Genomic DNA, 27870 nt, shown 5'->3' on the forward strand with positions numbered 1-27870 from the left:
CTAAACAAGGCTAGGAAAGCAGGAGGGGGAGAATGGGGATTGAGTGCTGATGTGTACAGGATTTCCTTTTAAAGGGCATGAACACATTTTAAAGTTAGACTGCAGTGATTATTGCACAGCACTATGAATATTTTCAAAAGCTGCATACTTTGAATTGTATAATATGGGAATGATGTCTTTAAAATGCTACTGTAACTATTTATTCTGGCTACCACTGAACAGTTATTGTGTGCAAGAAACCTTAGAGGCCCTATATCACCTGACTTAACTCTGGGAGGTCCGTTTCTCATCTTATAGATGAGAAAATAGGTTCAGTAAAATTAAAATATTTACACGAAGTTACAGAGCTAATCAGGAACAGTGCCCAGATATATTTCTCTACAGAAATGTCTCTAAAATCCATGCTTTCTAAATTATACCATGTTTGCCATCAAATAGTTTATTGGAAATAGTTGAGTATCATTTACATACAAATGGGCTTGAAAAAACATGCATTTTGTTACTATCACTGGTGGGAATAAAATTTTTTGAGGTATCAATGATAAAAATAAGGCTTAACACAGGGAATTATACCCATTATCTTGGGGGGGGGGGTGTGTGCATATCATATGTATCTATAATGGAGTATAATCTGAAAAAAAATAATATTGAACCATTATTCTGTGATCATGAAACTTAGTACTGTAAAACAACTATATTTCAATAAAAAATACTTCAAAGGTTAAGCATCATTTGTTATTTAATTCAAAATCCATATCTAGAAAACAAGTGCCTCTGGAAAACAACTGAAAGTAATTACAGTCATATAATTGGTTCCTTCTCTTTCAATTTATGCAGAGCTAGACTGTGAATGTTTTCAAGATACAGTTTCATGTCATTTTTGAAATTAATGCCTCTAGAAACTTTTGGCTCTTTATTTATATTAGTAGAAACACCAGCAAATTACAAAAAACAAAAACATTTCTTTAAACTACATTCATTAAGCAAAAATATTCCTTTATTTAGCCTTACATTTAGTTTTTTATCCATGTATTTACATGAATTTACAAACAGTAACTTATTTGCCGTTCCAGAAAGGTAAATGGACGAAAAAAGTATAAGAGGAAGAAAAACAGATATGATACTAAAGGTATACTTCTTCACCTGAATTACTAAATTATCTACTTGTTAGTCTGTCTGTTGCTGTAACAAATTATCACAAACTCAGTGGCTTAAAATAACACAGGTTTATTATCTTCCAGTTCTGCAGGTCTGAAGTTTGACAAGGGTCTCACTGGGCTAAACTCAAAGTCCTGACACGGCTGCCTCCCTTTCTGGGCCCCTAGGGGAGAATGCTTCCTTGCCTTGTCCATTGTCTAGAGGCCACCTGCACTCCTTGGTTCATGTCCCCTTCCTGCTTTAAAGCCAGTAAAAGTGGGTCAAGTCCTTCTTCTATCACATCACTCTGACCTCTCCTTTTACCTCCCTCTTCACTTTTAAAGACCCTTATGATTATACTTGGTCCAACCAGATAATCCAGGATAACGTCCCCAACCCAGGACCTCAAATTAAGGTTCTTAAATCATATCTGCAAAGTCCTTTTGTAATATAACAAAACATATCCACAGGTTCTGGGAATTAAGACACTGAAATATTTGGGTTAACTATTATTCTGCCTGTCACAGTTGCCCTTATCTTCAAAGAAATCAGGATATAGCCACAGTAAATTTAGCCTAAACTGGAGGAGCCATGAGGCATACTAATGATTTAAATGGAGTATGTAGAATTTGGATGAAGAATTCCTCCTCTGTGTTATCTTATTTCTACTGACACTGTATTTTGAAGATGAACTATAATTAGATATAGAGAATAACAGAAGAAATAGGTTGCTATTCAAAACCATGATAAGAAACAGATCTAAATCAATCTCTCAATTTTTAAACACGAACAGAAGCCAAAAAAGCTTATTTTGCATTTTCTTTCTACACATTGTTCTGCCATAGCACTCAGCAATGACCATTAATACAATAGCCACAGCCTATATCATAAAATTGGATGTTGTACTATTAATAATTCAAACTACAGAAGAGGTAGCTGGGAAGACTATATACTTGGATATACTGACAGTGAGTTTTTATGAACCTTTAAAATAAAATATCCAAAAGCACATTACATATGTATATGTGGTTAAGAATACAAATCTCTCCTTTTTGAAAGGTCCAAATCCAAAATGAAATAATATCACTACATTAGAAAACTGACTTTTGCTTAATTCTCCAGAACAATGTTCTGCTCAATATATAACTTTTTCAATTTAGCATTATATCTTTTTCGACTCCAAGACAGAAGGCTGATGTTTGATGTACTCAAGTCATAGCCAACATTTACCAATTCTTTGATTCGACTTTTTAAAGTACCTATGCTTGAATCCAAAATCCGAGGATGTTCAATTATTTGTGAAATGTTAACTTTTTCTTCTATGAGGCAGTCTATTTTATCATTAAACTTTTTCTCTCCCAAGAAGATCACATCTGGATAGCTTAAAACAAATTTCTGTATCTCTTTTGCAGTACACCCAAGAGAAAACAGTTTTTCTTTGATATTTCTGTAGCTTCTTCTCATACAGTCACTGGAAAGGTCTAGGATTTTAGCTCCTGGACCACATATCAGACTAAGCAGTTCATCATTGGTCAAGCAGAACGTGGACTGTAAAAATTCAATATTAGCTTTTATCCGTTTGGTGCTCTGAATTAAGATGAAAGGGTTTTTAAAAATTATCTTCCTGATAAAATCTGTGGGACCATTGTGACCCAATGACAAACAGACTTCTTGCAAAAATTCAACCATCTGTTTATTCAGATTAAGACTATTGGAGAAGGTACGTGGGGCATTGGTCAACAATCGACAAAGGTATTTATGGGTCAGTCCAACTGAGTAGAGGAACTTTATGTTATTCTCTAAGTTTAGGTTGTCACTGGACCGAAAAAAAGATTCAGGAGAACGTTCCAAAATATTTACAATTTCAAGGTCTGATGTCACAATTCTTCTCCACAGATCCCATCGATGTGAAAGACTTTCAGGCGTGCGAGTCATGGCTCGTGGGTATCTTGATATGATGCTAGCAATCACTTCTTTGCTGGCTCCTTTAGACAGAAGGAATGTCTGCAGGTCCTGCTCATTAGTATCGGTCCTGTTAAAAACTCCGGGCTGTCGCTTCCTTGCCATGTCAACATCTACTCCCATGGTGAGTAAGTTATTCAGCAGTCCTTCATTTTCCAAAGGCTCACTGTCTGCATTATCACATTTCTTACTGAAAAGCCTAAATGAAACTGATTTAAAGAGGATTTCTGTTGAAAATCGAATCATCCAACATCTTGAACCAAAGAGACAGTTACTTCTCACATACAAGAGGTTTCTTGGCGCCATAATGGTCAGGTAGCCCAAACCTTTGGGAATGCTGTATGAAACAACATATACAGTATTACACAAACAAACACATTAAACAGCTAACAGACTGTATCATGATCCTGCATTGTGGTCATTCCTGTAAGAAAATACTAGAGATCCAGCTCTCCTGGTTCTGTGATAACAATCTCACTACCACACTCCCACTCCCTGGGTCACCACTTCCGATTATCTGTGGGCCAGGAGCCACTTCTATTCTTAACATAAATAAAAGCAGCACACAGCAACAACACTGTCCCAGAATTATTCTTGCCTTTACTTGCTGTTTGGTCCTGCCTGTGTTGGCTACCCAAAACCAATTGCCCCTTTCCATCTCTGCTTTATCTAACTGCTTTCCAAACCTTTGGCTTATTTTTACTAACTGATGCTTTCAATTTTGGCTTGTCTTCTAACTTCCCAGGTTCTTGGCCTTGCATCTGCCCACAGATACCAGCCTTCTTTGCCTCTTGTTCTCACTTTTTGGTTATCAAACTCTAAATCCAGCCCTGAAAACCAACACTTCATACTGTTATTTCCACCCTAAACACCTTTTTCTAGGTTCATGGTATTCTTTAAACCCATCCTTAATTCTTATCTTACATGGATCTCTGGTCAACAGCCCTGATCCCAATCTCCATGTCACTCAATTTACCCGAATGCTCCCTTGGTTGTTGGGCTCACCCAACAACTCCAAACCAATTTTCACTTCATTATGACCCGGTTGGGATATTTCATACACAGTGTCCACTACATGTGGAATTATACAGAGAAATGAGATGTACACATTTAAAAACTTACTTTTGCCATTCTCCTTCTTACCACCATTTTACAAAAGACTAACTCAGGGCTCTCTGCATCTGCTTCACAATGCCCATAACTTTGATCAAAAGATTAAAACCTTGACAACTCATTTTCCTAAGCATTTAGAAATGGGGCATAAAATGTATGAACTTATACATGACAACAATCATAGGTTCCTACTAAAACAAATATCTCTGTTTATAGGAAATATTTTAACAGAAAAGCAACAGAAAAGCTTCTGTCTTGCTATCCAGATTGTCAGATGATTTATGCTCCTAAATTGGTTATGGTCATAACTCTTTTTTGTCAAGTGTTGTACATAATACTTTACCAGTACTTTCTCCTTTTTAGACTATATAGCTGTGACAAACTGCTCTTAATTTCTAATTACTTACAATGGGCTCTTATTACAAAAAAGAGGATTTTTCCTCTTCCTCTCTGCTAACTAAGCATAAAACAAAGAATAGAGATAGATGGCTCCAACTCACTGCTGCTATCTCTGGGCTTGAGATGCTGCTTTCAAGATCCATATAAGAAAAGTTCCTCTGTGCCTGTCCTTTTAAATACTCCAATTTAACAAGAACTTGGATTATGCCTACTGGCGGGGAACATTCTTATAACTCAGATAATCCATTAATCCTCAAAGAATTAGGAAAAGATTCCAAAACTACAGATTCAGGTAACATTTGAACAAAATGCAGCTCACTCACAAAGTAAACAGGAAACAGCAAAAGCGTGTCTTAGAGTGCCCTATACCCTGAGTTCATTATTCTTCATGTCTTCATAACAACATATACTCTGTTATTACATAATCTTCCAAAAATACAGGAAGACAGAAACTTAAAAATAAGACCCTCCTAATTAAAGAATGAGGCTTTACCTTGCCCAGCTCAAAAACCTGTTCTGTTCCAGATGCTCAGGGTGACCTCTACTGGATAAAGGGACAGAACTCTGACAGCTCTAGATAAAACCAGGGCTTTCCAAAGAGTGGGTGTGAGATGATCCAGTGGGATGCAGGAAGAAAATAGTAAAGCTCCAATTTATATTTGTCTTGGCCTTTTAAAATTTCTACTTTAAAAGGAAAAATAAATAAAATAAAATAAAATTTCTACTGTTTACATGTTTCATAAATATAATATAGTACCATAATTATAATAATAGTACCATAAGACATGTGTATAACTAGCCAGTAAATATACATATATTGGAGGTATATTTATAGACCTTTTTAAAATTAAGATTGTATATGATCAAAAATGTCTAAGACTACTGCTTTAGACCACACTCTACTCTCGAGAAACAGAGCTGAATGAGTCACAGTTAAGTTCGAAAGAAATTCTATTGATGACAAATTGCAAGTAAAAATATATGCCAAATATCTTCACAAAAGAGTAAGAAATTAAGACTTCTGGATGTGTTATAGGTGGACTTGTCTTTGTGTACAATTCATTCTCCATGGACATACCTTTCACACAAATAAACAAGTCCAAAACCAACCTGAGCATCTTTCCCAGCCCACAAACAAACGAGCCCTCCTCTAATTATTGAAATCACCATTACCCAATAATTACTTAAAATAAAAAATGTGAAAGTAAGCTTTGCTTTTTTTTCTCATCCTTGAACCCACAGTCATTCATTCATGTAGATCCTGCTTCTTCAGTATCTCTGATATCCAATCTCTCTACTCTTCACAAATGCTCTCACTCAGACTATCAGTCGCTTAACTCGTTTCTCTAACATCAGTCACTCAAAAGTGCCCCCCTCACTTATGAAACAAAGATGTGGTCATGTCCCTCACTCCCTGATTAAGACACCTTTGTAGCTCTCCCCTGGAAGGTAAAATCTTCAGACTGACCTTTCTAGCTATCTCTTCTATTCTGCAATCTCACAATGAAACACCATTGCATATTAAGTCTCTGGTCCTAGACATCCTTGACCATTATTGTCTTCCTGCCTTTTTAAACCCACTCTGTCTTTCAGAAAGGCCCATCCTCCTAAACCTATCCATAGTACAAGATTCCATTCAAACAGTATTTTCCCACAATTCTTTAACTTAACAAATACTTCAAGGTGAAGTGAATCATTTGTTTTATAGCAATTCATTACTAAGGAGCCTAAAATTAAGTATTCTATTTAAATAGAAAACAACTGAACTGGCCACAAAAATTTGGTTTTGTTTACAATATTATAAATGAAAAAACTGGACCCCCCCCCCATATCAACAGTATGAGCAGGATCAGCTAAACCTAAAAATGATGGTAACTAACATCAACAACTGGTAAACATAGGAATAAATAAGAATTCTAAATATCACTGTTGGAAGGGAACTTGGTACCATCTATTGTATCTTTCAACCCAGCATTTCTACTTCCTGAAGATCATCCAAAGGAAATGAAAGACAAGAATGCATATTTGTTACTTCACAGGGAGGGGAAAAAAAAAAAAAGATGAGCATTATAATAGTTTGTGGGAGTAAAAAAAGAAGGAACCCAAATGGCCACCAAGAGTAGAACGATTAATAAATAGTGGTACATCAATATAATGAGGCTTCCCTGGTGGCTCAGACAGTAAAAAACCTGCCTGCAATGCAGGAGACCTGGGTTCAATCACTGAGTGGGAAAGATCCCCTAGAGAAGGGAATGGCTACCCACTCCAATATTCTTGCCTGTAGAATTCCATGGACAGAGGAGCCTGGGTGGGCTACAGTACATGAACTCACAAAGAGTCCCACAAGACTGAGTGACTAACACACATCAATATAACATTACACAGCCGACTCTTTAAAAGGAGGCAGATCTAACAAAATAAAAATATGTCCCAGGCATTCTAACTGGCAAATTGCTTAAGAGTATGGCTAGTCTAATATCACTTACATGAAAAGGGGAGAGGGACATACATACACAGAAAAGGGATAAAAATAGGGTAAGTTATTTTTCAGGTTTCAACACAAAGTTAAACCTGATAAATATCAATGTTATTTTACTCTTTTAGCACCCAATCTCCCTTTAAAATAGTCCTATTACACCTAGTATGGTGAATAATCTTTAAGCAGCTTAATGCAAGCAGTATCAACTAACTTAATCTATAAATTTCAAAAATAATTAATATTTCAAGTTATTTCCATCTGTCTCTCAAATTGACGTTTTTAATTACCAAAGCCATTATTCCAAGGGTTAAAAGCCAAAGTTAACAAATACATGGTACATGGAAAACCTCTGTACTTGTTAGGTCTAAGGGATAAAAGTGGGTTTATGTGCCCCTCTGCTCCACAATTCCCCGGACAAGGGGACTTTTGATGGAAATGGGTAATCTCTGGTTACAGGGTACTGCGTTCCAGTTAGTCTTTTGACAAAACAAGCTAAGTTTGAAGATCTTCACAGAAATGCATTTCTCACCTCATCTGTCTTAAGGCAAGAGGACTTTGCGTTCCTCCAGAAAAGCGGGAAAACAGTCGTCCCTAGAAAAGGAAAAAATAGGAGGACAAAATGCTGTCAGGACTCCGTAATACAGGAAAAAAAAAAAAAAAAAAGATCAATCTCATTTAACAGTGCATAATGTTTTCGTAAAATGCATTATCTTCAGCATACTAAGTATCTCTCAGAGATAATGAGAAGAAAATGTTAAGTACAAGCCCGAGAATGAAGGGAAAAGGCAGCAGAATCACGAGCATAATTTGCAAAACCCAGAACTAAGTGCTTCACACACATTATCTTACTTAAAAGGTAGGCATTATTCCTAAAATTACAAAATGAGAAAAAGCGCTGAGCTCCCTTACTAGCTTGACTTAGCTGGTGGAAGCAAGGTTCGAACCTACATGAGTCTGTAACTCAAAAACTCTACGGGTATTTTCTACGGGGCCCATTTCGCGGTTCTTTCGTCCCTCGTCCTCCGCCGAGGAAAGTGAGCCAGGGGCTGCGCGGGAATGGGACTCAGTAACACATCACAGCCACCCAGACCCGCTTCTAAAAAGAAAAAGCACAGCAGCAGCGAGTCACCAACCTCAACCTGGAATAAAACAGGGCACGGGAAAAACCCTCTCCCGTGACCTCTGCAGTCTCGCGAGAAACAGAGGGACGGAAGTGGACAGAAATAATTTCCGGCGAAGGGCCGCGCACAGAGATGACGTCACGGGTCTGGACCCGCCTCTTCCCCGCGGCTGCGCGAAGCCTTCAATAGCCTGACGCTGGCTCTCGGCAGGGGGCAGCAGGAGACCGTGGTGAGCTCCTTCTGGGAGTATTTCAGGGGGCGGAACGGGACTCGGAGCCTTCCAGCCACCCAGCCAGCGGCTCTGACTTGCTGCTAGAAAGCGACATGCAATGGGAAAATCACGATTATATACATGAATTTTGCAGCCTGATAGGTTGATTACGCTTATTTATGTGATTAACATGATGTAGACGAACATTTCAGCGTTTCAGTTCAGTACTGTTCCGTCGCTCAGTCGTGTCCGATACTGAGACCACATGGACTGCAGCACGCCAGGCCTCCCTGTCCATCACCGACTCCCAGAGTTTGTTCAAAATCACGTCCATTGAGTCGGTGATGCCATCCAACCATCTCATCCTCTGCCGTCCCTTTCTCCTGCTGTCTTCAATCTTTCCCAGCATCAGGGTCTTTTCAGATGAGTCAGCTCTTCGCATCAGGTGGCTAAAGTATTGGAGTTTCAGCTTCAACATCAGTCCTTCCAATGAATATTCAGGACTGATTTTCTTTAGGAAGGACTGGTTGTATCTCCTTGCAGTCCAAACGACTCTCTAGAGTCTTCTCCAACACCGCAGTTCAAAAGCATCAGTTCTTCGGTGCTCAGCTTTTTTTATAGTCCAACTGTCACATCCATACAGTTCAGTTTCAGTTCAGTTCAGTCGCTCAGTCGTGTCCGGCTCTTTGCGACCCCATGAATTGCAGCACGCCAGGCCTCCCTGTCCATCACCAACTCCCGGAGTTCACTCAGACTCACGTCCATCAGGTCAGTGATCCCATCCAGCCATCTCATCCTCTGTCGTCCCCTTCTCCTCCTGCCCCCAATCCCTCCCAGCATCAAAGTCTTTTCCAATGAGTCAACTCTTCGCATGAGGTGGCCAAAGTACTGGAGTTTCAGCTTTAGCATCATTCCTTCCAAAGAAATCCCAGGGTTGATCTCTTTCAGAATGGACTGGTTGGATCTCCTTGCAGTCCAAGGGACTCTCAAGAGTCTTCTCCAACACCACACTTCAAAACCATCAATTCTTCAGCACTCAGCCCTCTTCACAGTCCAACTCTCACATTCATACATGACCAAAGGAAAAACCATAGCCTTGACTAGACGGACCTTAGTCGGCAAAGTAATGTCTCTGCTTTTGAATATGCTATCTAGGTTGGTCAAAATTTTTCTTCCAAGGAGTAAGCGTCTTTTAATTTCATGGCTGCAATCACCATCTGCAGTGATTTTGGAGCCCAAAAAAATAAAGTCTGACACTGTTTCCACTGTTTCTCCATCTATTTCCCATGGAGTGATGGGACCAGATGCCATGATCTTCGTTTTCTGAATGTTGAGCTTTAAGCCAACTTTTTCACTCTCCTCTTTTACTTACATCAAGAGGCTTTTTAGTTCCTTTTCACTTTCTGCCATAAGGGTGGTGTCATCTGCATATCTGAGATTATTGATATTTCTCCCGGCAATCTTGATTCCAGCTTGTGCTTCTTCCAATCCAGCGTTTCTCATGATGTACTCTGCATAGAAGTTAAATAAGCACGGTGACAATATACAGCCTTGACGTACTCCTTTTCCTATTTGCAACCAGTCTGTTGTTCCATGTCCAGTTCTAACTGTTGCTTCCTGGCCTGCGTACAGATTTCTCAGGAGGCAGGTTAGGTGGTCTGGTATTCCCATCTCTTTCAGAATTTTCCACAGTTTATTGTGATCCACACAGTCAAAGGCTTTGTCATAGTCACTAAAGCAGAAATAGATGTTTTTCTGGAACTCTCTTGCTTTTTCCATGATCCAGCAGATGTTGGCAATTTGACCTCTGGTTCCTCTGCCTTTTCTAAAATCAGCTTGAACATCAGGAAGTTCACGGTTCACATATTGCTGAAGCCTGGCTTGGAGAATGTTGAGCATTACTTTACTAGCGTGTGAGATGAGTGCAATTGTGCGGTAGTTTGAACATTCTTTGGCATTGCCTTTCTTTGGAATTGGAATGAAAACTGACCTTTTCCAGTCCTGTGGCCACTGCTGAGTTTTCCAAATTTGGTGGTATATTGAGTGCAGCACTTTGACAGCATCATCTTTCAGGATTTGAAATAGCTCAACTGGAATTCCATCACCTCCACTAGCTTTGTTCGTAGTGATGCTTTCTAAGGCCCACTTGAGTTCACGTTCCTGGATGTCTGGCTCTAAATGAGTGATCACACCATCGTGATTATCTGGGTCGTAGAGATCCTTTTTGTACAGTTCTTCTGTGTATTCTTGCTACGTCTTCTTAATATCTTCTGCTTCTGTTAGGTCCAGACCATTTCTGTCCTTTATCAAGCCCATCTTTGCATGAAATGTTCTCTTGGTATCTCTAATTTTCTTGAAGAGATCTCTAGTCTTCCCCATTCTGTTGTTTTCCTCTATTTCTTTGTGTTGATCGCTGAAGAAGGCTTTCTTATCTCTTCTTGCTATTCTTTGGAACTTTGCATTCAGATGCTTATATCTTTCCTTTTCTCCTTGGCTTTTCACTTCTCTCTTTTCACAGCTATTTGTAAGGCTTCCCCAGACAGCCATTTTGCTTTTTTGCATTTTTCTTCCATGGAGATGGTCTTGATCCCTGTCTCCTGTACAATGTCATGAACCTCATTCCATAGTTCATCAGGCATTCTTATCTATCTGATTTAGGCCCTTAAATCTATTTCTAACTTCCACTGCATAATCATAAGAGATTTGATTGAGATCATACCTGAATGGTCTAGCGGTTTTCCCTGTTTTCTTCAATTTCAGTCTGAATTTGTTAATAAGGAGTTCATGATCTGAGCCACAGTCAGCTCCTGGTCTTGTGTTTCTTGACTGTATAGAGCTTCTCCATCTTTTGCTGCAGAGAATATAATCAGTCTGATTTCATTGTTGACTATCTGGTGATGTCCATGTGTAGGGTCTCCTCTGTGTTGTTGGAAGAGGGTGTTTGCTATGACCAGTCATAGTCTTGAGTAGATGGACCTTTGTTTGCAATGTCTCTGCTTTTTAATATGCTGTCTAGGTTGATCTTAATTTTTCTTCAGCGTTTAATGCAGGGAAACACATGTGAACAGCCGCCCCACCCCACCCCACCCTCCAGCCCCATTTTCCTCAATGAGCTACCTGGTAAATCCTGAAGAGTGGTCACTAGTACTAATTCAGTCAGCCTTCAGGACCAGAACCAATTCTAGAGTGCTTCAAGTGCTTGCAATGCAAATTACTTATGGTGCTTTTGAAACTGTAATGAATTTAGGCTATTTAAATTAAAGTGTGGGGATTTCCCTGGCGGTCCAGTGGTTAAGACTCTGCTCTCCCAATGGAGGGGTCACAGATTTGATCCCTAATCTGGAAGCCAAGATCCCTCAAGGTGGGGCCAAAAAAATAAATAATAAAAAATTTTTAATGAGTAAAAGTTTCAATAGGAAGTTAATTTCTGCAACCAGTGCACTTTTTGTCCCCTGGGGAGTTGTCACCTTAAACCTTTGTGGTCCTGTCAGTATCACTATTAACCCCAAAGTGGGATTATACAAAGGTTAATGAGATAATCATCAGACTGCCACTTTCTTCTGAAGGAAAGAGGTAAGTCCTTGGAATAACGGAGAGTTGGGGCGACGGTTGGTCCTGAATTATACCGCAAGGAAGAATTTCCTGCATTACCCTCGTCTATGCAGGAGCATAGTGGTAGAATTTTCTTCATCCCATTTCTGCACCAATGAACCAATTAATGTTTTATCTTCACTCTGTCCCTTAGGTGACTTTTAGCTGGTTTGTTGTCATCACTTTGTCTTGAACTAACATTCCGTTTTATTGGTTTTTAAGCGTAAAGATTTACTTTTGGAACTTTGTTAATAATCAGTCTATCTGCTAAGTAAAACTATTTCCTGCAGTTCCTCCAGGTTAAAAAAATTTTTTTTTGTCCTGAAAAATTAGAAATGGTCTCTTTTTGTGAGTTTCTAAAATCTATTACTGCATAGAAGGAACTCCTGTATCCCAATAAATATTTATTATTATATATAAATATATAAATTTATGTATGCGTGTGTACTAAGTTGCTTCAGTCATATCTGATTCTTGGCAATTCCATGGACTATAGCCCTCCAGGCTTCTCAGTCCACGGGGTTCTCCAGGCAAGCATACTGGAGTGGGTTGCCATGCCCTCTTCCAGGGGATCTTCCCAACCCAAAGATTGAACCTGTGTCTGCTGTGACACCTGCATTGCTGGCAGATTCTTTATCACTGAGCCACCAGGGAAGCCCATAAATTTATGTACATAAGTATGTAAATATTATATCTTCAACCTATCTTACAATCTGAATGCAAAACAATAAAATCTTCCTTAGGAATCGTTAAACTTCAGACTTTAAGAAGAACTTTGAGATTATGGAGCCATGGTCCTCTTCTTTTACAGAGGAAACACTGAAACCCTCAGAGTAGAAGCCAGCAAGAAAATGCATGTCTTATACCTGCTTGACCAGTAAGTCTTCTGTGATCTATGCTTTGTTGTTCAGATCAATTCAGTCGCTCAGTTGTGTCTGACTCTTTGTGACCCCATGAACCACAGCACTCCAGGCCTCCCTGTCCATCACCAACTCCCGGAATTTACCCAAACTCATGTCCATTGAGTCGGTGATGCCATCCAACCATCTCATCCTCTGTCGTCCCCTTCTCCTCCTGCCCTCAGTCTTTTCCAGCATCAGAGTCTTTTCAGATGAGTCAGCTCTTCGCATCAGGTGGCCAAAGTATTGGAGTTTCAGCTTCAACATCAGTCCTTCCAGCGAACACTCAGGACTGATCCTCTCCTGGATGGACTGGTTGGATCTCCTTGCAGTCCAAGGAACCCTCAAGAGTCTTCTCCAACACCACAGTTCAAAAGCATCAATTCTTCTGCACTCAGCTTTCTTTATACTTTACATCCATACATGACTACTGGAAAAAACATAGCCTTGACTAGATGGACCTTTGTTGACAAAGTAATGTCTCTTGTAGGGACTTAGATTATCAAAGATTATTATCAAAGACTTAAGCAACATCATGGTTTGTTTTCAGTGATGTCTTATAGGCAATTAGTTCTTCTGAAAATAAGTTCCATGTTTCCTATCTAAAATTTTCTGATTACAAATATATCTTACGACTACTACTACTAAGTCACTTCAGTCGTGTTTGACTCTGTGTGACTCCATAGAACAGCAGCCCACCAGGCTCCCCCGTCCCTGGGATTCTCCAGGCAAGAACACTGGAGTGGGTTGCCATTTCCTTTTCCAATGCATGAAAGTGAAAAGTGAAAGTGAAGTCGCTCAGTCGTATCCGACTCTTAGCGACCCCATGGACTACAGCCTACCAGGCTCCTCCATCCATGGGATTTTCCAGACAGGAGTACTGGAGTGGGGTGCCATTGCCTTCTCTGACAAATATATCTTAAATGCATATTATAAAATGCTGAATAAGAAAAATATAATAATGGTTGGATAAGAATGGTGTATTATTGATTCATTTTTTGCCTTCTCATATTTTTGCAAATAGGTTTACTCATTAAGGATTAAAAAAAGTTTTCAAATCCCCAAAATGTTGTCATTACCTGCAGCAGGAGAAAGGACCTGGTTGCCACTGGCATTGTGTTAGAATGGAATTGTTATGTACCTTGCCTGGGCTTTATTCATTATTCACTATACCCCGACCCTGTTTTCAGGGTCATCAAGACCAAGCCCTGCCCTCCTGGACTTTATTTACAAGGTAGGTCTCATTCTCAGCATGAATGTCTACTCATCTACATGCTTCCCCCAAGACCACAGGCGACCCAAGCCTCTACTAAAATGATGTAATTAAGAAAAGAAAGTGTGTTGGAATCACTGGGAACTGTGTGGGAGAAGACCAGTGGCAGGGAGTAAGCAATGATGAAGGAACAGAGAGGAATTGGGATGAGGTGAAGTAGTAGCATGGTAGAAGAGAACTTTTCCTAGAAACTGTTCTAAAGTTTTCATCCTTCTGAATTTTTTATAAAGGCTAAAGTAACTCAATTTTAAGTCAAATTTATATTGTCATTATTGTTATATATCTCTTTTTACAGTTCTCTTCCTTTTTTGCAACCATGGCAATATAAGATCGTATATGTGTTTCTTTTCTAAAATAGGGGTATAGCCAAAGAATGTTCAACCTACCAAACAATTGCACTCATCTCACATGCTAGCACAATAATGCTCAAAATTCTCCAAGCCAGTCTTCAACAGTACAGGAACCATGAACTTCCAGATGTTCAAGCTGGATTTACAAAAGGCAGAGGAACCAGAGATCGAATTGCCAACATTGTTGGATCACCAAAAAAGCAAGAGAGTTCCAGAAAAATATCTATTTCTGCTTTATTGATTATGCCAAAGACTTTGACTGTAGATCACAGCAAATGATGGAAAATTCTTCAAGAGATGGGAATACCAGCCCACCTTACCTGCCTCCTGAGAAACCTGTATGCAGGTCAAGAAGCAACAGTTAAAACTGGACATGGAACAACAGACTGGTTTCAAATCAGGAACGGAGTACATCAAGGCTATATATTATCACCCTGCTTATTTAACTTATATGCAGAGTACATCATATGAAATGCCAGGCTGGATGAAGCATAAGCTGGAATCAAGATTGCTGGGAGAAATATCAATAATCTCAGATATACAGATGACACCACCCTTATGGCAGAAAGCGAAGAGAAACTAAAGAGCCTCTTGATGAAACTGAAAGAGGAGAGTGAAAAAGTTGGCTTAAAGCTCAACATTCAGAAAACAAAGATCATGGCATCTGGTCCCATTACTTCATGGCAAATAGATGGGGAAACCGTGAAAACAGTGTCAACTTTATTTTCTTGGGCTCCAAAATCACTGCAGATGGTGATTGCAGCCATGAAATTAAAATACGCTTACTCCTTGGAAGGAAAGTTATGACCAATCTAAACAGCATATTAAAAAAAGGAGAGACTTTGTTACTTTGCCAACAAAGGTCCATCTAGTCAAAGCTATGGCTTTTCCATAGTCATGTATGGATGTGAGATTTGAACTATAAAGAAAGCTGAGTGCTGAAAAATTGATGTTTTTGAACTGTGGTGTTGGAGAAGACTCTTGAGATTCCCTTGGACTGCAAAGAGATCAAACCAGTCAATCCTGAAGGAAATCAGTCCTGAATATTCACTGGAAGGACTGATGCTGAAGCTGAAACTCCAGTACTTAGGCCAGCTGATTCGAAGAACTAACTCATTGGGAAAGACCCTGATGCTGGGAAAGATTGAAGGCAGGAGGAGAAGGGGACAGCAGAGGATGAGATGGTTGAATGGCATCACCAACTTGATGGACATGAGTTTGAGCAAGCTCTGGGAGTTGGTGGTGGACAGGGAAGCCTGGCGAGCTACAGTCCATGGGGGTTACAAAGAGTCGGACACAACTGAGCGACTGAACTGAACGATAGTTGCTTTACAATGTTGTGTTAATTTCTGTGGTACAACAAAGTGAATCATCTATATGTATACATATATCCCCTCCCTCTTGGACCTCCCTCCTACCCTGCACTCCTCCTATCCTATCATCTATGACATCACAGAGCACAGAGCTGAACTCCCTGTGGTACACAGCTGGTTCTCATTAGCTATCTATTTTACACATGGTGGTGTATATATGTCAATCCCAATCTCCAAATCATCTCACCCAGCCACCCTTCCCCCCGTATATGTGTTTTTAAGTGACCTTACTTGGGGTGGGGATCAAATTTGCAGGGTTGAGTGGATCTCTCCTTCCCTGGCCTCATTTTTATTTGAAAGCATGTTGCAGGGAAAGGACAGACTCTGGAGCCCTCCTTCCACAAGTTGTACTTAGACAACTCAGGACATATGCTGAAAGTCAAGTACAAATGTAGTATCTGTGCTGTATTCAGAAGCACCTCTGCCCTTTTATAAATAAAGTTGTTTGTTTGCTCTTGCTTGGGGTTTTTTGTTGGTATTGTTGTTGTTACTATGCCCAAAGTACCTGCCTGAACAGCTCTGCCCGGGAAGTGTCCTTAGTTTTTCATGCAAATGGACTTATAGCAAAACCACAAGCCTTTGGTTGATCACTCATGTTTGAATCTCAGAAAATCCAACTGAGGTCAGAGAGGAAGTAGTCATCCATTCCCCCTCCCGCTACCCAATGAAACTACACCCACAGACTCCTGGACTCAGTGGACAAATGGATCACCCACACCACATCAACTTCCCAGACAGATTGCCAGCTGCCTACAAGTCTCACTTGAGGGCCTTCAGAAGAACATCAGGTCTCTACCTAGAACTCTCTTCCTCCATTCTCTTGCCTGACATTGCCTGAAAACCAAAGAAAAATCTACAAAGCTTAAGGCTGAGTAAACCAGTAAAGTTACCCACATAGTCACAGGTGGTTAATATTCTTTGTTTGCAAACAGGCAGACAAAAGAGCTAGCTTAATTTCCTTCCTTTCCAAAACAGTTGTTTTTAATAACGTTAGTTTTATGCAGAGTTTCCTGCTGGCAACCTTATTTCTCTGAAATGTGCCTAACCAGAATCTAGAAAGCCTTCATGAGTTAGGCTAATTACCACAAGGGTCTGTGGCAAGGAACCGGATACTTAGCCTGGCACATTTGCTGATTCCAGACCTGATATTGAAATGGGAATCCGAGTTCTTGTTCACAGAGCCAAAGAATGAACTTTACGATCACACAGACACTCGTGGTAAAAAACATGCAGGATTTATTTTAGAGAAGTGAGAAGTACAGAGCTCTCAGGATAGACACTGAGACAGGGTGAAGTGCTCCGAAGGCAGGAATTACAACAGTTTATATCTTTACTAGTATTGATCTGTTTGTTTTTGGTTGACGTGGGTCCCTGACATATATGTAATTTCTAACCAATCGTTTTTAAGTCAACTATGTCTAGTTTGAATTTTTTTAATTTTTTATAATTTGCTTTTATTTTTGATCCCCAAATCCTTGACTTTTTCTTAGACATTGAGTTGCCATCCCATGACCCTTTCTAATGACTGCAGGCCATTGTTCAAAGACAGATGTATGGGGTAAGAGATAAAGGTCTACCTGGTGTTTTGTTTTTTTTTAATAAGTTTGTCAGCAGTTAACAATTGTCCTGTCTTGGGTCTGGATGTTTTATTACCTACTAGATTAGGGAGGTCGGAGAAGGCAATGGCACCCCACTCCAGTACTCTTGCCAGGAAAATCCCATGGGCAGAGGAGCCTGGTAGGCTGCAGTCCATGAGGTCGCTAAGAGTCAGACACAACTGAGCGTCTTCACTTTCAGTTTTCACTTTCATACATTGGAGAAGGAAATGGCAACCCACTCCAGTGTTCTTGCCTGGAGAATCCCAGGGACAGAGGATCCTGGTGGGCTGACATCTATGGGGTCGCACAGAGTTGGACACGACTGAACCGACTTAGCAGCAGCAGCAGATTAGGAAGGTATTTCTCTGAATGCCTGGAAACTGAAACAAGTATAACTTTGATTAATGGAGCAAGATATTTGTATGGGAGAAAAATTTGACATTATAAAAAAGAACCAAGGTCCCAGCCCTACACTAGCTGCCTAACATTTCTACCTTGATATGATCCTGGGTCCTCAAGGTAGTTAGATTGCCACCATCACCAGAAGAGAGTTGGCTAAGAGGAACACCATAATACTCGAGATTACACTCAGTATGGTGAGTTTAACAACCTTTTGGGTTGTTTGATCCTGCAGTTCAGTTCAGTTCAGTTCAGTTCAGTCGCTCAGTCGTGTCCTACTCTTTGCGACCCCATGAATCGCAGCACGCCAGGCCTCCCTGTCCATCACCAACTCCCAGAGTTCACTCAGACTCACATCCATCGAGTCAGTGATGCCATCCAGCCATCTCATCCTTTGTCATTCCCTTCTCCCCCTGCCCCTAATCCCTCCCAGCGTCAGAGTCTTTTCCAGTGAGTCAACTCTTCGCATGAGGTGGCCAAAGTACTGGAGTTTCAGCTTTAGCATCATTCCTTCCAAAGAAATCCCAGGGTTGATCTCCTTCAGAATGGACTAATTGGAGCTCCTTGCAGTCCAAGGGACTCTCAAGAGTCTTCTCCAAGACCACAGTTCAACAGCATGAATTCTTTGGCGCTCAGCTTTCTTCACAGTCCAACTCTCACATCCATACCTGACCACTGGAAAAACCATAGCCTTGACTAGATGAACCTTTGTTGGCAAAGTCATGTCTCTGCTTTTCAATATGCTGTCTAGGTTGGTCATAACTTTCCTTCCAAGGAGTAAGCATCTTTTAATTTCATGGCTGCAGTCACCATCTGCAGTGATTTTGGACCCCCCAAAAATAAAGCCTGACACTGTTTCTACTGTTTTCCCATCTATTTCCCATGAAGTGATGCCTTAAATTACCATGAGGCAGTTCTTCATCACTGGTAGAAAATGTTACATTACTGCAGATCAGGGGAGCAAATATTCACAAGATGGAATAAAATCCGCTTTTTCCAAAATTATCTTCCTTCCTATTTACAGTCTATCTTGAAATTCCACCTTTAAAGATTTATTCCTTGGTATTTATAGCATGACAATTTTAAATCAGAAATGTATTTGAAAGGGAAAACAAATTAAGCCAACAGTCAGCAACCAGCAACCAGTTCCTCTGGTTCTGCCAGCTGCACATGCTCTCTGATAAACCCAGAACAACCTTGAGTTCTGCTAAAGTAAACCATGTCACCTGAAAACATGAATGAGCAAAATGGACTTCACTGCAGCTTTTGTCCAAGGGGTTACTTAGCACACTACACAGAAAAACAACTTTCAGATCTGTTGTTGGAGAGCCTGGCTCACATTTGCTTCCTACTGGATGGTCTTCAGGACTTCAAACTCCTCTCCCCACTATTTCACCCAAAGTTAGCTGTTCTCCAGGCCCATCTTCAGATCCAAACCCACATGAGGCTCAGTGAAATAAAATCCCACCTAGGTAACAGATCCTAGTCTTCTTAGTCGTGGAGAGGGATTCAAAATAGCAGATCATATTAAATCATGCCTTTAATAGTTCACAGTTATTGAATAGTTATTATGTGTAAGGTCTTGTTAACCCTGCAAAGCATATTTTGTTATTCCTATTTTTCAATTAAGAAAAGGGAGACATGAAGTGGTTAAATAAGTAGCCCCATATCACACACCCAGGAAGTAGGAACCAGAAATCAGATCCAGGCTATTTGACACCAAGCCTGAGCTCTTTAATAATTAAATTCTATTAACCTCTATGGCTTACTCGCTCAGTTGTGTCCAACTCTTTGCTACCCCATGAACTGTAACCCGCCAGGCTCCTCTGTCTATAAGATTTCCCAGGCAAGAATACTGGAGTGGGTAGCCATTTCTTTCTCCAGGGGATCTACCTGACCCAGAGATTGAACCCAGGTCTCCTGCATTGCAGGCAGATTCTTTACCAACTGAGTCACCCAGGAAGCCCTATTAACCTCTATAGCACCTAATAAATACCTTCCCTAGTAAGCTCATGAAAATGTTGATTGAATAAAATTACTTGTATTTCTAAGATGATCAGAAATATTCTACTCCTTATAGTTATTTTTTTCAGCTGCAAAAAATTATTTTTCTTTGTGAAATACCAAAATAATCCACCATAAAAAAACTACATTATCTTAAATGAAAGTGAAAATTGTGAGTATATTGCAATTGTTTGCTAGTTTTATTTTTCCAGCTTTATTGAGGTATAATTGACAAAGTTGAGTATATATAAGGTATACAACACAATCATGCGATGTACCTATCCATTGTGGAACCTATCCATTACCACAATCAAGCTAATTAACACATCCTTCACCTCACATTGAAGGACCTAAGCTACTCCATTTTGTTAACAGAAAAACTCCATTTTGTAAGGTTCCAGGAAAAGAGCCTCTGAAAAACCAAGAGCCTTTGGAAATCCAATGACCTCACCCCACCACCCTCGAGCCAATCAGACCCCAGACCAAAATCTCCTGACTTAACGTAGTCTACCTAGGTAATGGGAACCAATCAAAACCCGTGGCCAGCCCGGGAAATGAGAACCAATCAGAACTCAACACCTAACCCTTCACCAGAAGGTGACCAATCAGACCGGGAGACTCCCGGTTTTCGAATTTTTCGCTCGAGAATACCCTATATAAGCAATGTAACCCAGAGCTCAGGGCTCCTCCCTATAGCCCCTGCGTCGGTATCGGTGGAGCCCCAGCTCGAGCTTGGTAATAAAAACTCTCTTGCTTTTGCATCGGATATCAGCTCCCTGGTGGTCACTGGGAGATTTCGCGACTTGGGCACAACAACATCGTTACTATTATTTTATGTGTGGGGTCAGAACACATAAGATCTACTCTCAGCAAATTTTAAGTAGACAGTACAGTATTATTAACTATAACTGCCTTGTTGTACATTGATTCCCATAGATATCTAAAGCTTTCTGCCTGGTATTAAGTGAATGGATGAATAAATGAATGAATGAAGTGACTAATTTACTGACTAAGCAACTCAGCTTCCTCATCTAAAAATGTTTTCTTTCAGTTGGTCTTTTGATATTTATGCATCACCAGGTAGGCACCAGAGAAACAAAGAAACTTAGGAAACACTCCTTGCCGTTAGCAAGTCTAATGGAGATATTCACAGTCCATGGAGATTTCTCTTGGATACTCATAGTCCAAGAGAAAAGTGTTAAACCGGATGACTTTGAAGGTCCCTTCCTGCGATAGGCTTCTGTGATTCTATTGAGTAGGAGGTTTGCACTCCATGCACTGAGCTGGTAGATTTATGATCACATGAAGATGGCCCATTCTTCCTCCCATCTTAAGCACTCAAATCAGTGAAAAGGAGAAGATTTAAATGACTGCGAACCTTGGCTAGATTTTGGAAAGGGGAGCTGGGTGCTGTCAAATAATCACCGAAGAGGTAACTTAGGGCTTCCTCTTCCCTGGTGGCTCAGACAGTAAAGAACCTACCTGCAATGCAGGAGACCCAGGTTTGATCCCTGGGTCGGGAAGATCCCCTGAGGAAGGGAATGGCAACCCACACCAGTATTCTTGCCTAGAGAATTTCATGGACAGAGGAGCCTGACGGGCTACAGTCCATGGGGTTGCAAAGAGTCGGACACCACTGAGCCATTAACACTTTCACTTTTCACTTTCACTAAGCAACATAGCAAAAATGGGAAGTCTTACCTTATTGCCATCCAGCCTTCCTCACTGAGCTCCTGATTCTTGTATCTGCTGAACAGCTAGTACCTCCTGCTTCCACCTGAGTCCCTAGCACCTCACTGCCACACTAGGCAAGCCAGCTGAGCATCAAGTGTACCCTTCTCCAAAGCTGCCTGTAGAGCTTCTCTCTTCACCCCTACCTGTGAGCTGGACTCTTGAGCTTTTCACCTCTGTATCCCTCATATCCTGCTGTTGTCAATGCTAGCTGCACATTAGCATCACCTCGGGAGCTTTTTAAGTACTCCAAAGCCCAGCTCTCCACCCCCAGGGATTCTGATTTAATTGGTTTGACAGAAAGCCCAGACATTGGTCCGGTGTTTTGTTATGTTTAAAACCAGTTTTGGTTTTCAACGGATGATTCTAATTAATAGCCAAAATTGAGAACTATTGTAGCTTTGAAACTGGAGTTGCTTCATTTTTACCGTAGGTTAAAGCCCCCTCTTGATGCTGGGACCAGTTCTGTTTCTGGAAAATTCAAGGAGCCTTAGGCTAGCAGCTCAGCAACTCAGAGCTTAATCCCACGGTGGCCTGGGCTCCCGGTTTCAGTAATTACAGGCTGTTGTTCCTTATGATTGAGCCTATGCCCCAGAGGAATATGGGGAATAAAAGAAGGGGCAACAGTTGCTGGGCAGACAAAACAGTAGGTGTTGAGGCCTTCCCACTGTGTCTGCCTCCCTTCCCCTGCTCAAACCACTGAAACAAATTTGACCAGAACAAACAGTATCACTTAGTGACAGGCACAGATAGGAAATTATCTGACCTAACATCACTCAGCTGTGCCCATGTCAAGCTGCAGATTTTTCTCTTTATTTTACTACAGCCACCACTCTTAGTGATAATTTTTAATAATCTCTTGCCCCAAGACATCTCATCTTTAATCCCCTTTCCTTTATTCTCTCCTTGTCTTATCTTAAAACTGGTTATTTCTAGAATATTTTCCTCTCCCTTGGTCCATTTTTACCTCCCCCACCATGACTATAACCATGCCTAAACAAAAGACTATCCTCAGTGGTGTATTTAAACCAGAAAAAAAAGAGAAGTTACATTTTAAAGTGAATTTTTTTTTTTTGGTGTAAAAAGAAAGAACAAGCTCTAGAGTTCATAAAAGCACTAATAAAAGCTCTTCACAATTCTCACAAGAGGCTGTATTCTTTTTACTCTCTTCTACAGAACATTTTTCTTCAGATACCAGCATTCAACATAAGTCATTTTTAATTGGTGTGTTGTTTTCTCTTTTGATACTTGCTTCACTTGTATGCAGGTCAGGAAGCAACAGTTGGAACTGGACATGGAACAACAGACTGGTTTCAAATCGGGAAAGAAGTACGTCAAGGCTGTATATTGTCACCCTGCTTATTTAATTTATATACAGAGTACATCATGAGAAACACTGGGCTCGATGAAGCACAAGCTGGAATCAAGATTGCTGGGAGAAATATCAATAACCTCAGATATGCAGATGACACCACCCTTATGACAGAAAGTGAACAGAAACTAAAAAGCCTCTTGATGAAAGTAAAAGAGGAAGGTGAAAAAGTTGGCTTAAAGCTCAACATTCAGAAAACTAAGATCATGGCATCTGGTCCTATCACTTCATGGCAAATATTTGGGAAACAGTGGAAACAGTGGCAGACTTTATTTTATTGGGCTCCAAAATCACTGCAGATAGTGACTGCGGCCAAGAAATTAAAAGACGCTTACTCCTTGGAAGGAAAGTTATGACCAACCTAGACAGCATATTAAAAAGCAGAGACATAACTTTCTCAACAAAGGTCTGTCTAGTCAAGGCTATGGTTTTTCCAGTGGTCATGTATGGATGTGAGAGCTGGACTAGAAAGAAAGCTGAGCGCTGAAGAATTGATGCTTTTGAACTGTGGTGTTGGAGAAGACTCTTGAGAGTCCCTTGGACTGCAAAGAGGTCCATCCTGAAGGAAATCAGTCCTGAATATTCAGTGGAAGGACTGATGCTGAAGCAGGGAGGTGATGGACAGGGAGGCCTGGCTTGCTTCGGTTCACGGGGTCTCAAAGAGGCGGAGCCAACTGAGAGACTGAACTGAAGTGAACTGAGATTGTCTCACAGCTATTTTGGGTTTTACTACTTTTTTTTAACACTTCATTTTATAGACTCTTTCCAGAACATTAGCACCACCTATAATATTGTCTTAATTGAAAATTCTGCCGCTGCTGCTGCTGCTAAGTCGCTTCAGTCGTGTCCAACTCTGTGCGACCCCATAGACGGCAGCCCACCAGGCTCCGCCATCCCTGGGATTCTCCAGGCAAGAACACTGTAGTGGGTTGCCGTTTCCTTCTCCAATGCAGGAAAGTGAAAAGTGAAAGTGAAGTCGCTGAGTCATGTCAGACTCTTAGCGACCCCATGGACTGCAGCCCACCAGGCTTCTCTGTCCATGGGATTTTCCAGGCAAGAGTGCTGGAGTGGGGTGCCATTGCCTTCTCCATAATTGAAACTTCTACTCTGGTACTAAAGTTTTGAAACCCAACTCATCTCTAAACTGAGGACCGCATGAATGTAAGTATCTAGCACCATGATGGAGGTCCCCTTCACTACATAGTCTGCTTTTCCAGTGTCACGGGGGACAGGCCTTGAGGTTTGACCAAGGACAGGGAGCAACATGAGGGCAGATCTTATTGGCATCTGTTTCTGTTGGTGAGACTGATGACTTCCCAGCCATCAGTGCCATGGAGAAAGTTAGTCTCTTCCTCAGCCCAGGAGAAGCTGCTAAATATCATTTCCTAGTACCAAGGAGTTTCATAACACACCATTCTATGTACCCATTTAATTATGGTGACGATCTAAAGAAACAATCCCTATTGTAAGGTTTAGAACAATTCTCAGAAAAAGTACTTTTTAAAATTCACATATTTGTCTAGTTAAAGATAAGTGCTCTAAAATATGTTCATTTTTCCTGACATTAAATATAAACCTTAGCTTGATTCTGTTCTCTGTTTTGATCAGGCATCGTGATTCTCTGTGAACATTAGCAAAAGATAAAAAAGGTAGAAAGAGAGAACGAACTCTCAAATGTTTTAAAGCACAGAAAACGATTGTTTTTTTCTATTGTGTATTGAATTATGTGTTCCGTATCGCCCTTGAGAATATCACAATCATGACCTATGATCCGTATGTATTTTTAGGACATATTTAAATTAGTCATTGTGAATCAGATATCCTAAGATCACTTAATTAATTACCTGCATTACCTTCCTCTACTTAAATTTCTTCTCTAGACATATTACTCCTACAGACTAAATTATTCATCTCACCAAACTTTCTAAGCTGACAAAACCACTTGCTTTCTAGCTTAGGTACTATTGTGAAAGCAAGTCTCAGTTCAACAAATACTTTCTCTTTTATTGAAAGATAATGGTAAAGAACTATCATGTCTAAAAATAGATACTTGGAGCTTAGAATCTGTCAGACCATATGTTGTACAACTCCAAGATCCAGGAAACAAAGGCATCCTTCTCCAGGGGGTATGTATTATTGCGTTCTAGAGGATCGAGTGTATTGACTGCACCGTCATTGAAACATACTTAGAGGAGAAGCAGATATGAATTCCTGGGGATGGTGGAGGGAAAACATTAGTTAACTGGCACTGCATGCATTTGTACCTGTGTTGTGAGAATGCATATGATGATGTAAATATTTTTCTAGTGTTCTTGAGATTTCTTTTAAGAAAATTACTATTGTTTCTCATTGACAGTCAATGAAATAACGACAAATTATAGAATTTGAGGCAGTCTTCACCTCTAACCAAGACAGCCTTTCACAGAACTTTATAAGATCTTTGTAATTCTTTTTCTATATTGAAATTTTAACATTTTTTTTCCTACTAGACATTATTTCATTGTTTTATCCTTTAAAACTTCTTTTAAAATGTGAAATAAGTTTTCAAACCTGTTGCCATGAATCTCTAAATATGTTTTACATATATGGTGCACATTTTATAGCATGTTACAAATTTAATATGGGGCAAACTCAACCATCTTCAGAGATTTAATTATAGTTTTATATTAGAATATCACTCTGAGACGGTATACATAGTACCTTGAAGCAATTTGACCATTACTCAGTTTAGACCACAAACAATTCCAGCCTCCAAAAGGGGATTCTTTTATAACTAACAAATTTCCACTTCTCTTTAGACTGCAGAGGCCCAACTGCATTGCTGTATTTACAAAACCAAACACTTCTAAAATGTAAAGGTCAAGAGGCCCAAGTCTTCTCTAACTACTTAGCAACAATTGTGCTGGTAGTTATAAAGATAGAACTGTCTGTTTTTTATTAATAAAAGAACTTAAGTCCTCTTAAGTGATGGAAGTTATAGAAGAGGAAAGAAGAAATGAAAAGTAGTATCGGGCAGTATATTTATTCCAAGACATGAGGCTGTATGTGTTCTTCCCTGGTGGCTCAGAAAGTAAAGAATCTGCCTTCAATGCAGGAGACCTGGGTTCAATTCCTGGGTTGGGAAGATCCCGTGGAGAAGGGCATGGCAACCCACTCCAGTATTCTTGCCTGGAGAATCCCATGGACAGAAGAGGCTGGTGGGCTACAGTCCATGGGATCACGAAGAGTCAGACACGACTGAGCAACTTTCACTATGAGGCTATATTTCCTCTACTTTTTAAAAGTATGTATGTGTGTACATGTATGTATATGTAAAGTAAGCTTACATACATGATATAAAGATACAAAAGCAGATACAATAAAAACTTATCTCTCCTTTTATTCAGTTACCGAGTTCCCCTCTCTGAAGGACAACCTGTACCCAGTTTCGTGGCAATTCTTCTAAAATAAAATCCATGCATTTGCCAACATACATGTATAAATTTCCCCCCTCTCTCTCCTTTCACTCAAAAGGTAATATGTCATATACTCTCTTCTGCTCCTTGAGTTTTCACTCTCGAAGATTGTTCCAAATCCACCATAGAAAAGTCATCACTCTAGCTACTGTCTGCATAGTACTCCACAGTACAGAAATAGCACACTTCATCTCAACAGTCTGTTAACAATGAGCACGTACTAATATTTCCAAATGACAGATAGGCAGCAATGAATGTTTCATTTGTCTGCATTTTGCGCGGCACATATGCAAGATTATCTGTAGAATAAAACCCTTGGTGTTGAGACGATTGGATCAAAGTGTGAGCATTTTTAATTTTGACAGAACCAAACTACCCTCCATGAACATTTTACTGGTTTTCACTGCCAGCAGGAACGTATGAAATGGAAGCAATGTTTTTGATCAGGACCCACTTCATATTTGTACTCCAGAAGAAATAAAAAAGGACAAATATATTCTTGTTATATGTTATGAATGTCATATATATTTTTATACATAGAAAATTAAAGTAAGAGCAAGCTGACAGTATGTAGGAAACATTTCATAGTTTGTTGACAAGCAACAAAAGTATCATCATGTTACAAGAGAGAATTTCTAATGAAAACTGTTAAATCTTTCTATTTCTATTGATAATGCTATCACTAAAAGTAATAAAGACTTATTTCTAATAACAATGATAACAACAGAGGAAATACTAAATGATACTTCTAAAAGTTTCGTAGTACATAAAACAAGTAAATATATCAGTGGACTGTGACTTTTAAAAACTTATTTATTATTAGATTACAATAATGCGTATCATAATATCACAAGGCTCTAATTAGTCCTCAAATTTACAAGTAACTATTCTGGAAATACACCTTAAAATTATTTTCAGGAAAAAATCCCTGAAGAAATATTTAATAGTGCTATAAAAATTCTTAACTGGAAGACTAGGCATTAATACTACATTATTCATAAAATGAAAAAAGCTTTAAAAACTTATAAAACTGATAGCAATGATATGGAAAAATCAAAACACATAGTTCTGGAGGTAAGAGCCTTAAGGAATATGAATGTAAAACCAGATAGTTCTCCTCCCAGCAAGGTTTCTATGGCAACCAGGTGACTGATCCATAAAAAGGAGAATAAGTATGCATTGGCACCAGCTCATATTGTCACTTCTAGATATTTGTAATGTAAATAGATTAAAATGTATTTGAAGTAAGCTTAGAGTGATCTGTTCTATAAAGTTTTATAACAATGATATGAGATATAAATTTTAAAATTAGACATAGTAATTAAACCCCCTTTATTAGGAAACAGGGCTTCCCTGGTGGCTGAGACAGTAAAGAATTAACTTGCAGTGTGGGAGACCTGGTT

The 27870-nt window shown here is 39.8% G+C and overlaps 1 protein-coding gene across 2 annotated transcripts; it reads right to left on the bottom strand.

The window, feature by feature from the left end:
• Positions 1–721: 721 nt before the first annotated feature.
• Positions 722–8321, bottom strand: MTERF1 (mitochondrial transcription termination factor 1). 2 transcript variants are annotated; one of them, XM_040260253.1, is made up of 3 exons: positions 8224–8321; positions 7620–7681; positions 722–3436 (listed from the first exon to the last, which is right to left on the bottom strand). In XM_040260253.1, exons 2-3 carry the CDS (start codon positions 7622–7624, stop codon positions 2248–2250), a joined length of 1194 nt encoding a protein of 397 aa, XP_040116187.1. In that variant the 5' UTR covers positions 7625–7681; positions 8224–8321; the 3' UTR covers positions 722–2247. The 2 variants fall into 2 exon arrangements, with proteins under 2 accessions (XP_040116187.1, XP_040116186.1); XM_040260252.1 differs by having other exon boundaries at positions 8000–8256.
• Between the last annotated feature and the right edge of the window lie 19549 nt (positions 8322–27870).

This window comes from Oryx dammah, unplaced genomic scaffold (assembly GCF_014754425.2).
Source record: "Oryx dammah isolate SB20612 unplaced genomic scaffold, SCBI_Odam_1.1 HiC_scaffold_18, whole genome shotgun sequence".
Classification (NCBI taxonomy): domain Eukaryota; kingdom Metazoa; phylum Chordata; class Mammalia; order Artiodactyla; family Bovidae; genus Oryx; species Oryx dammah.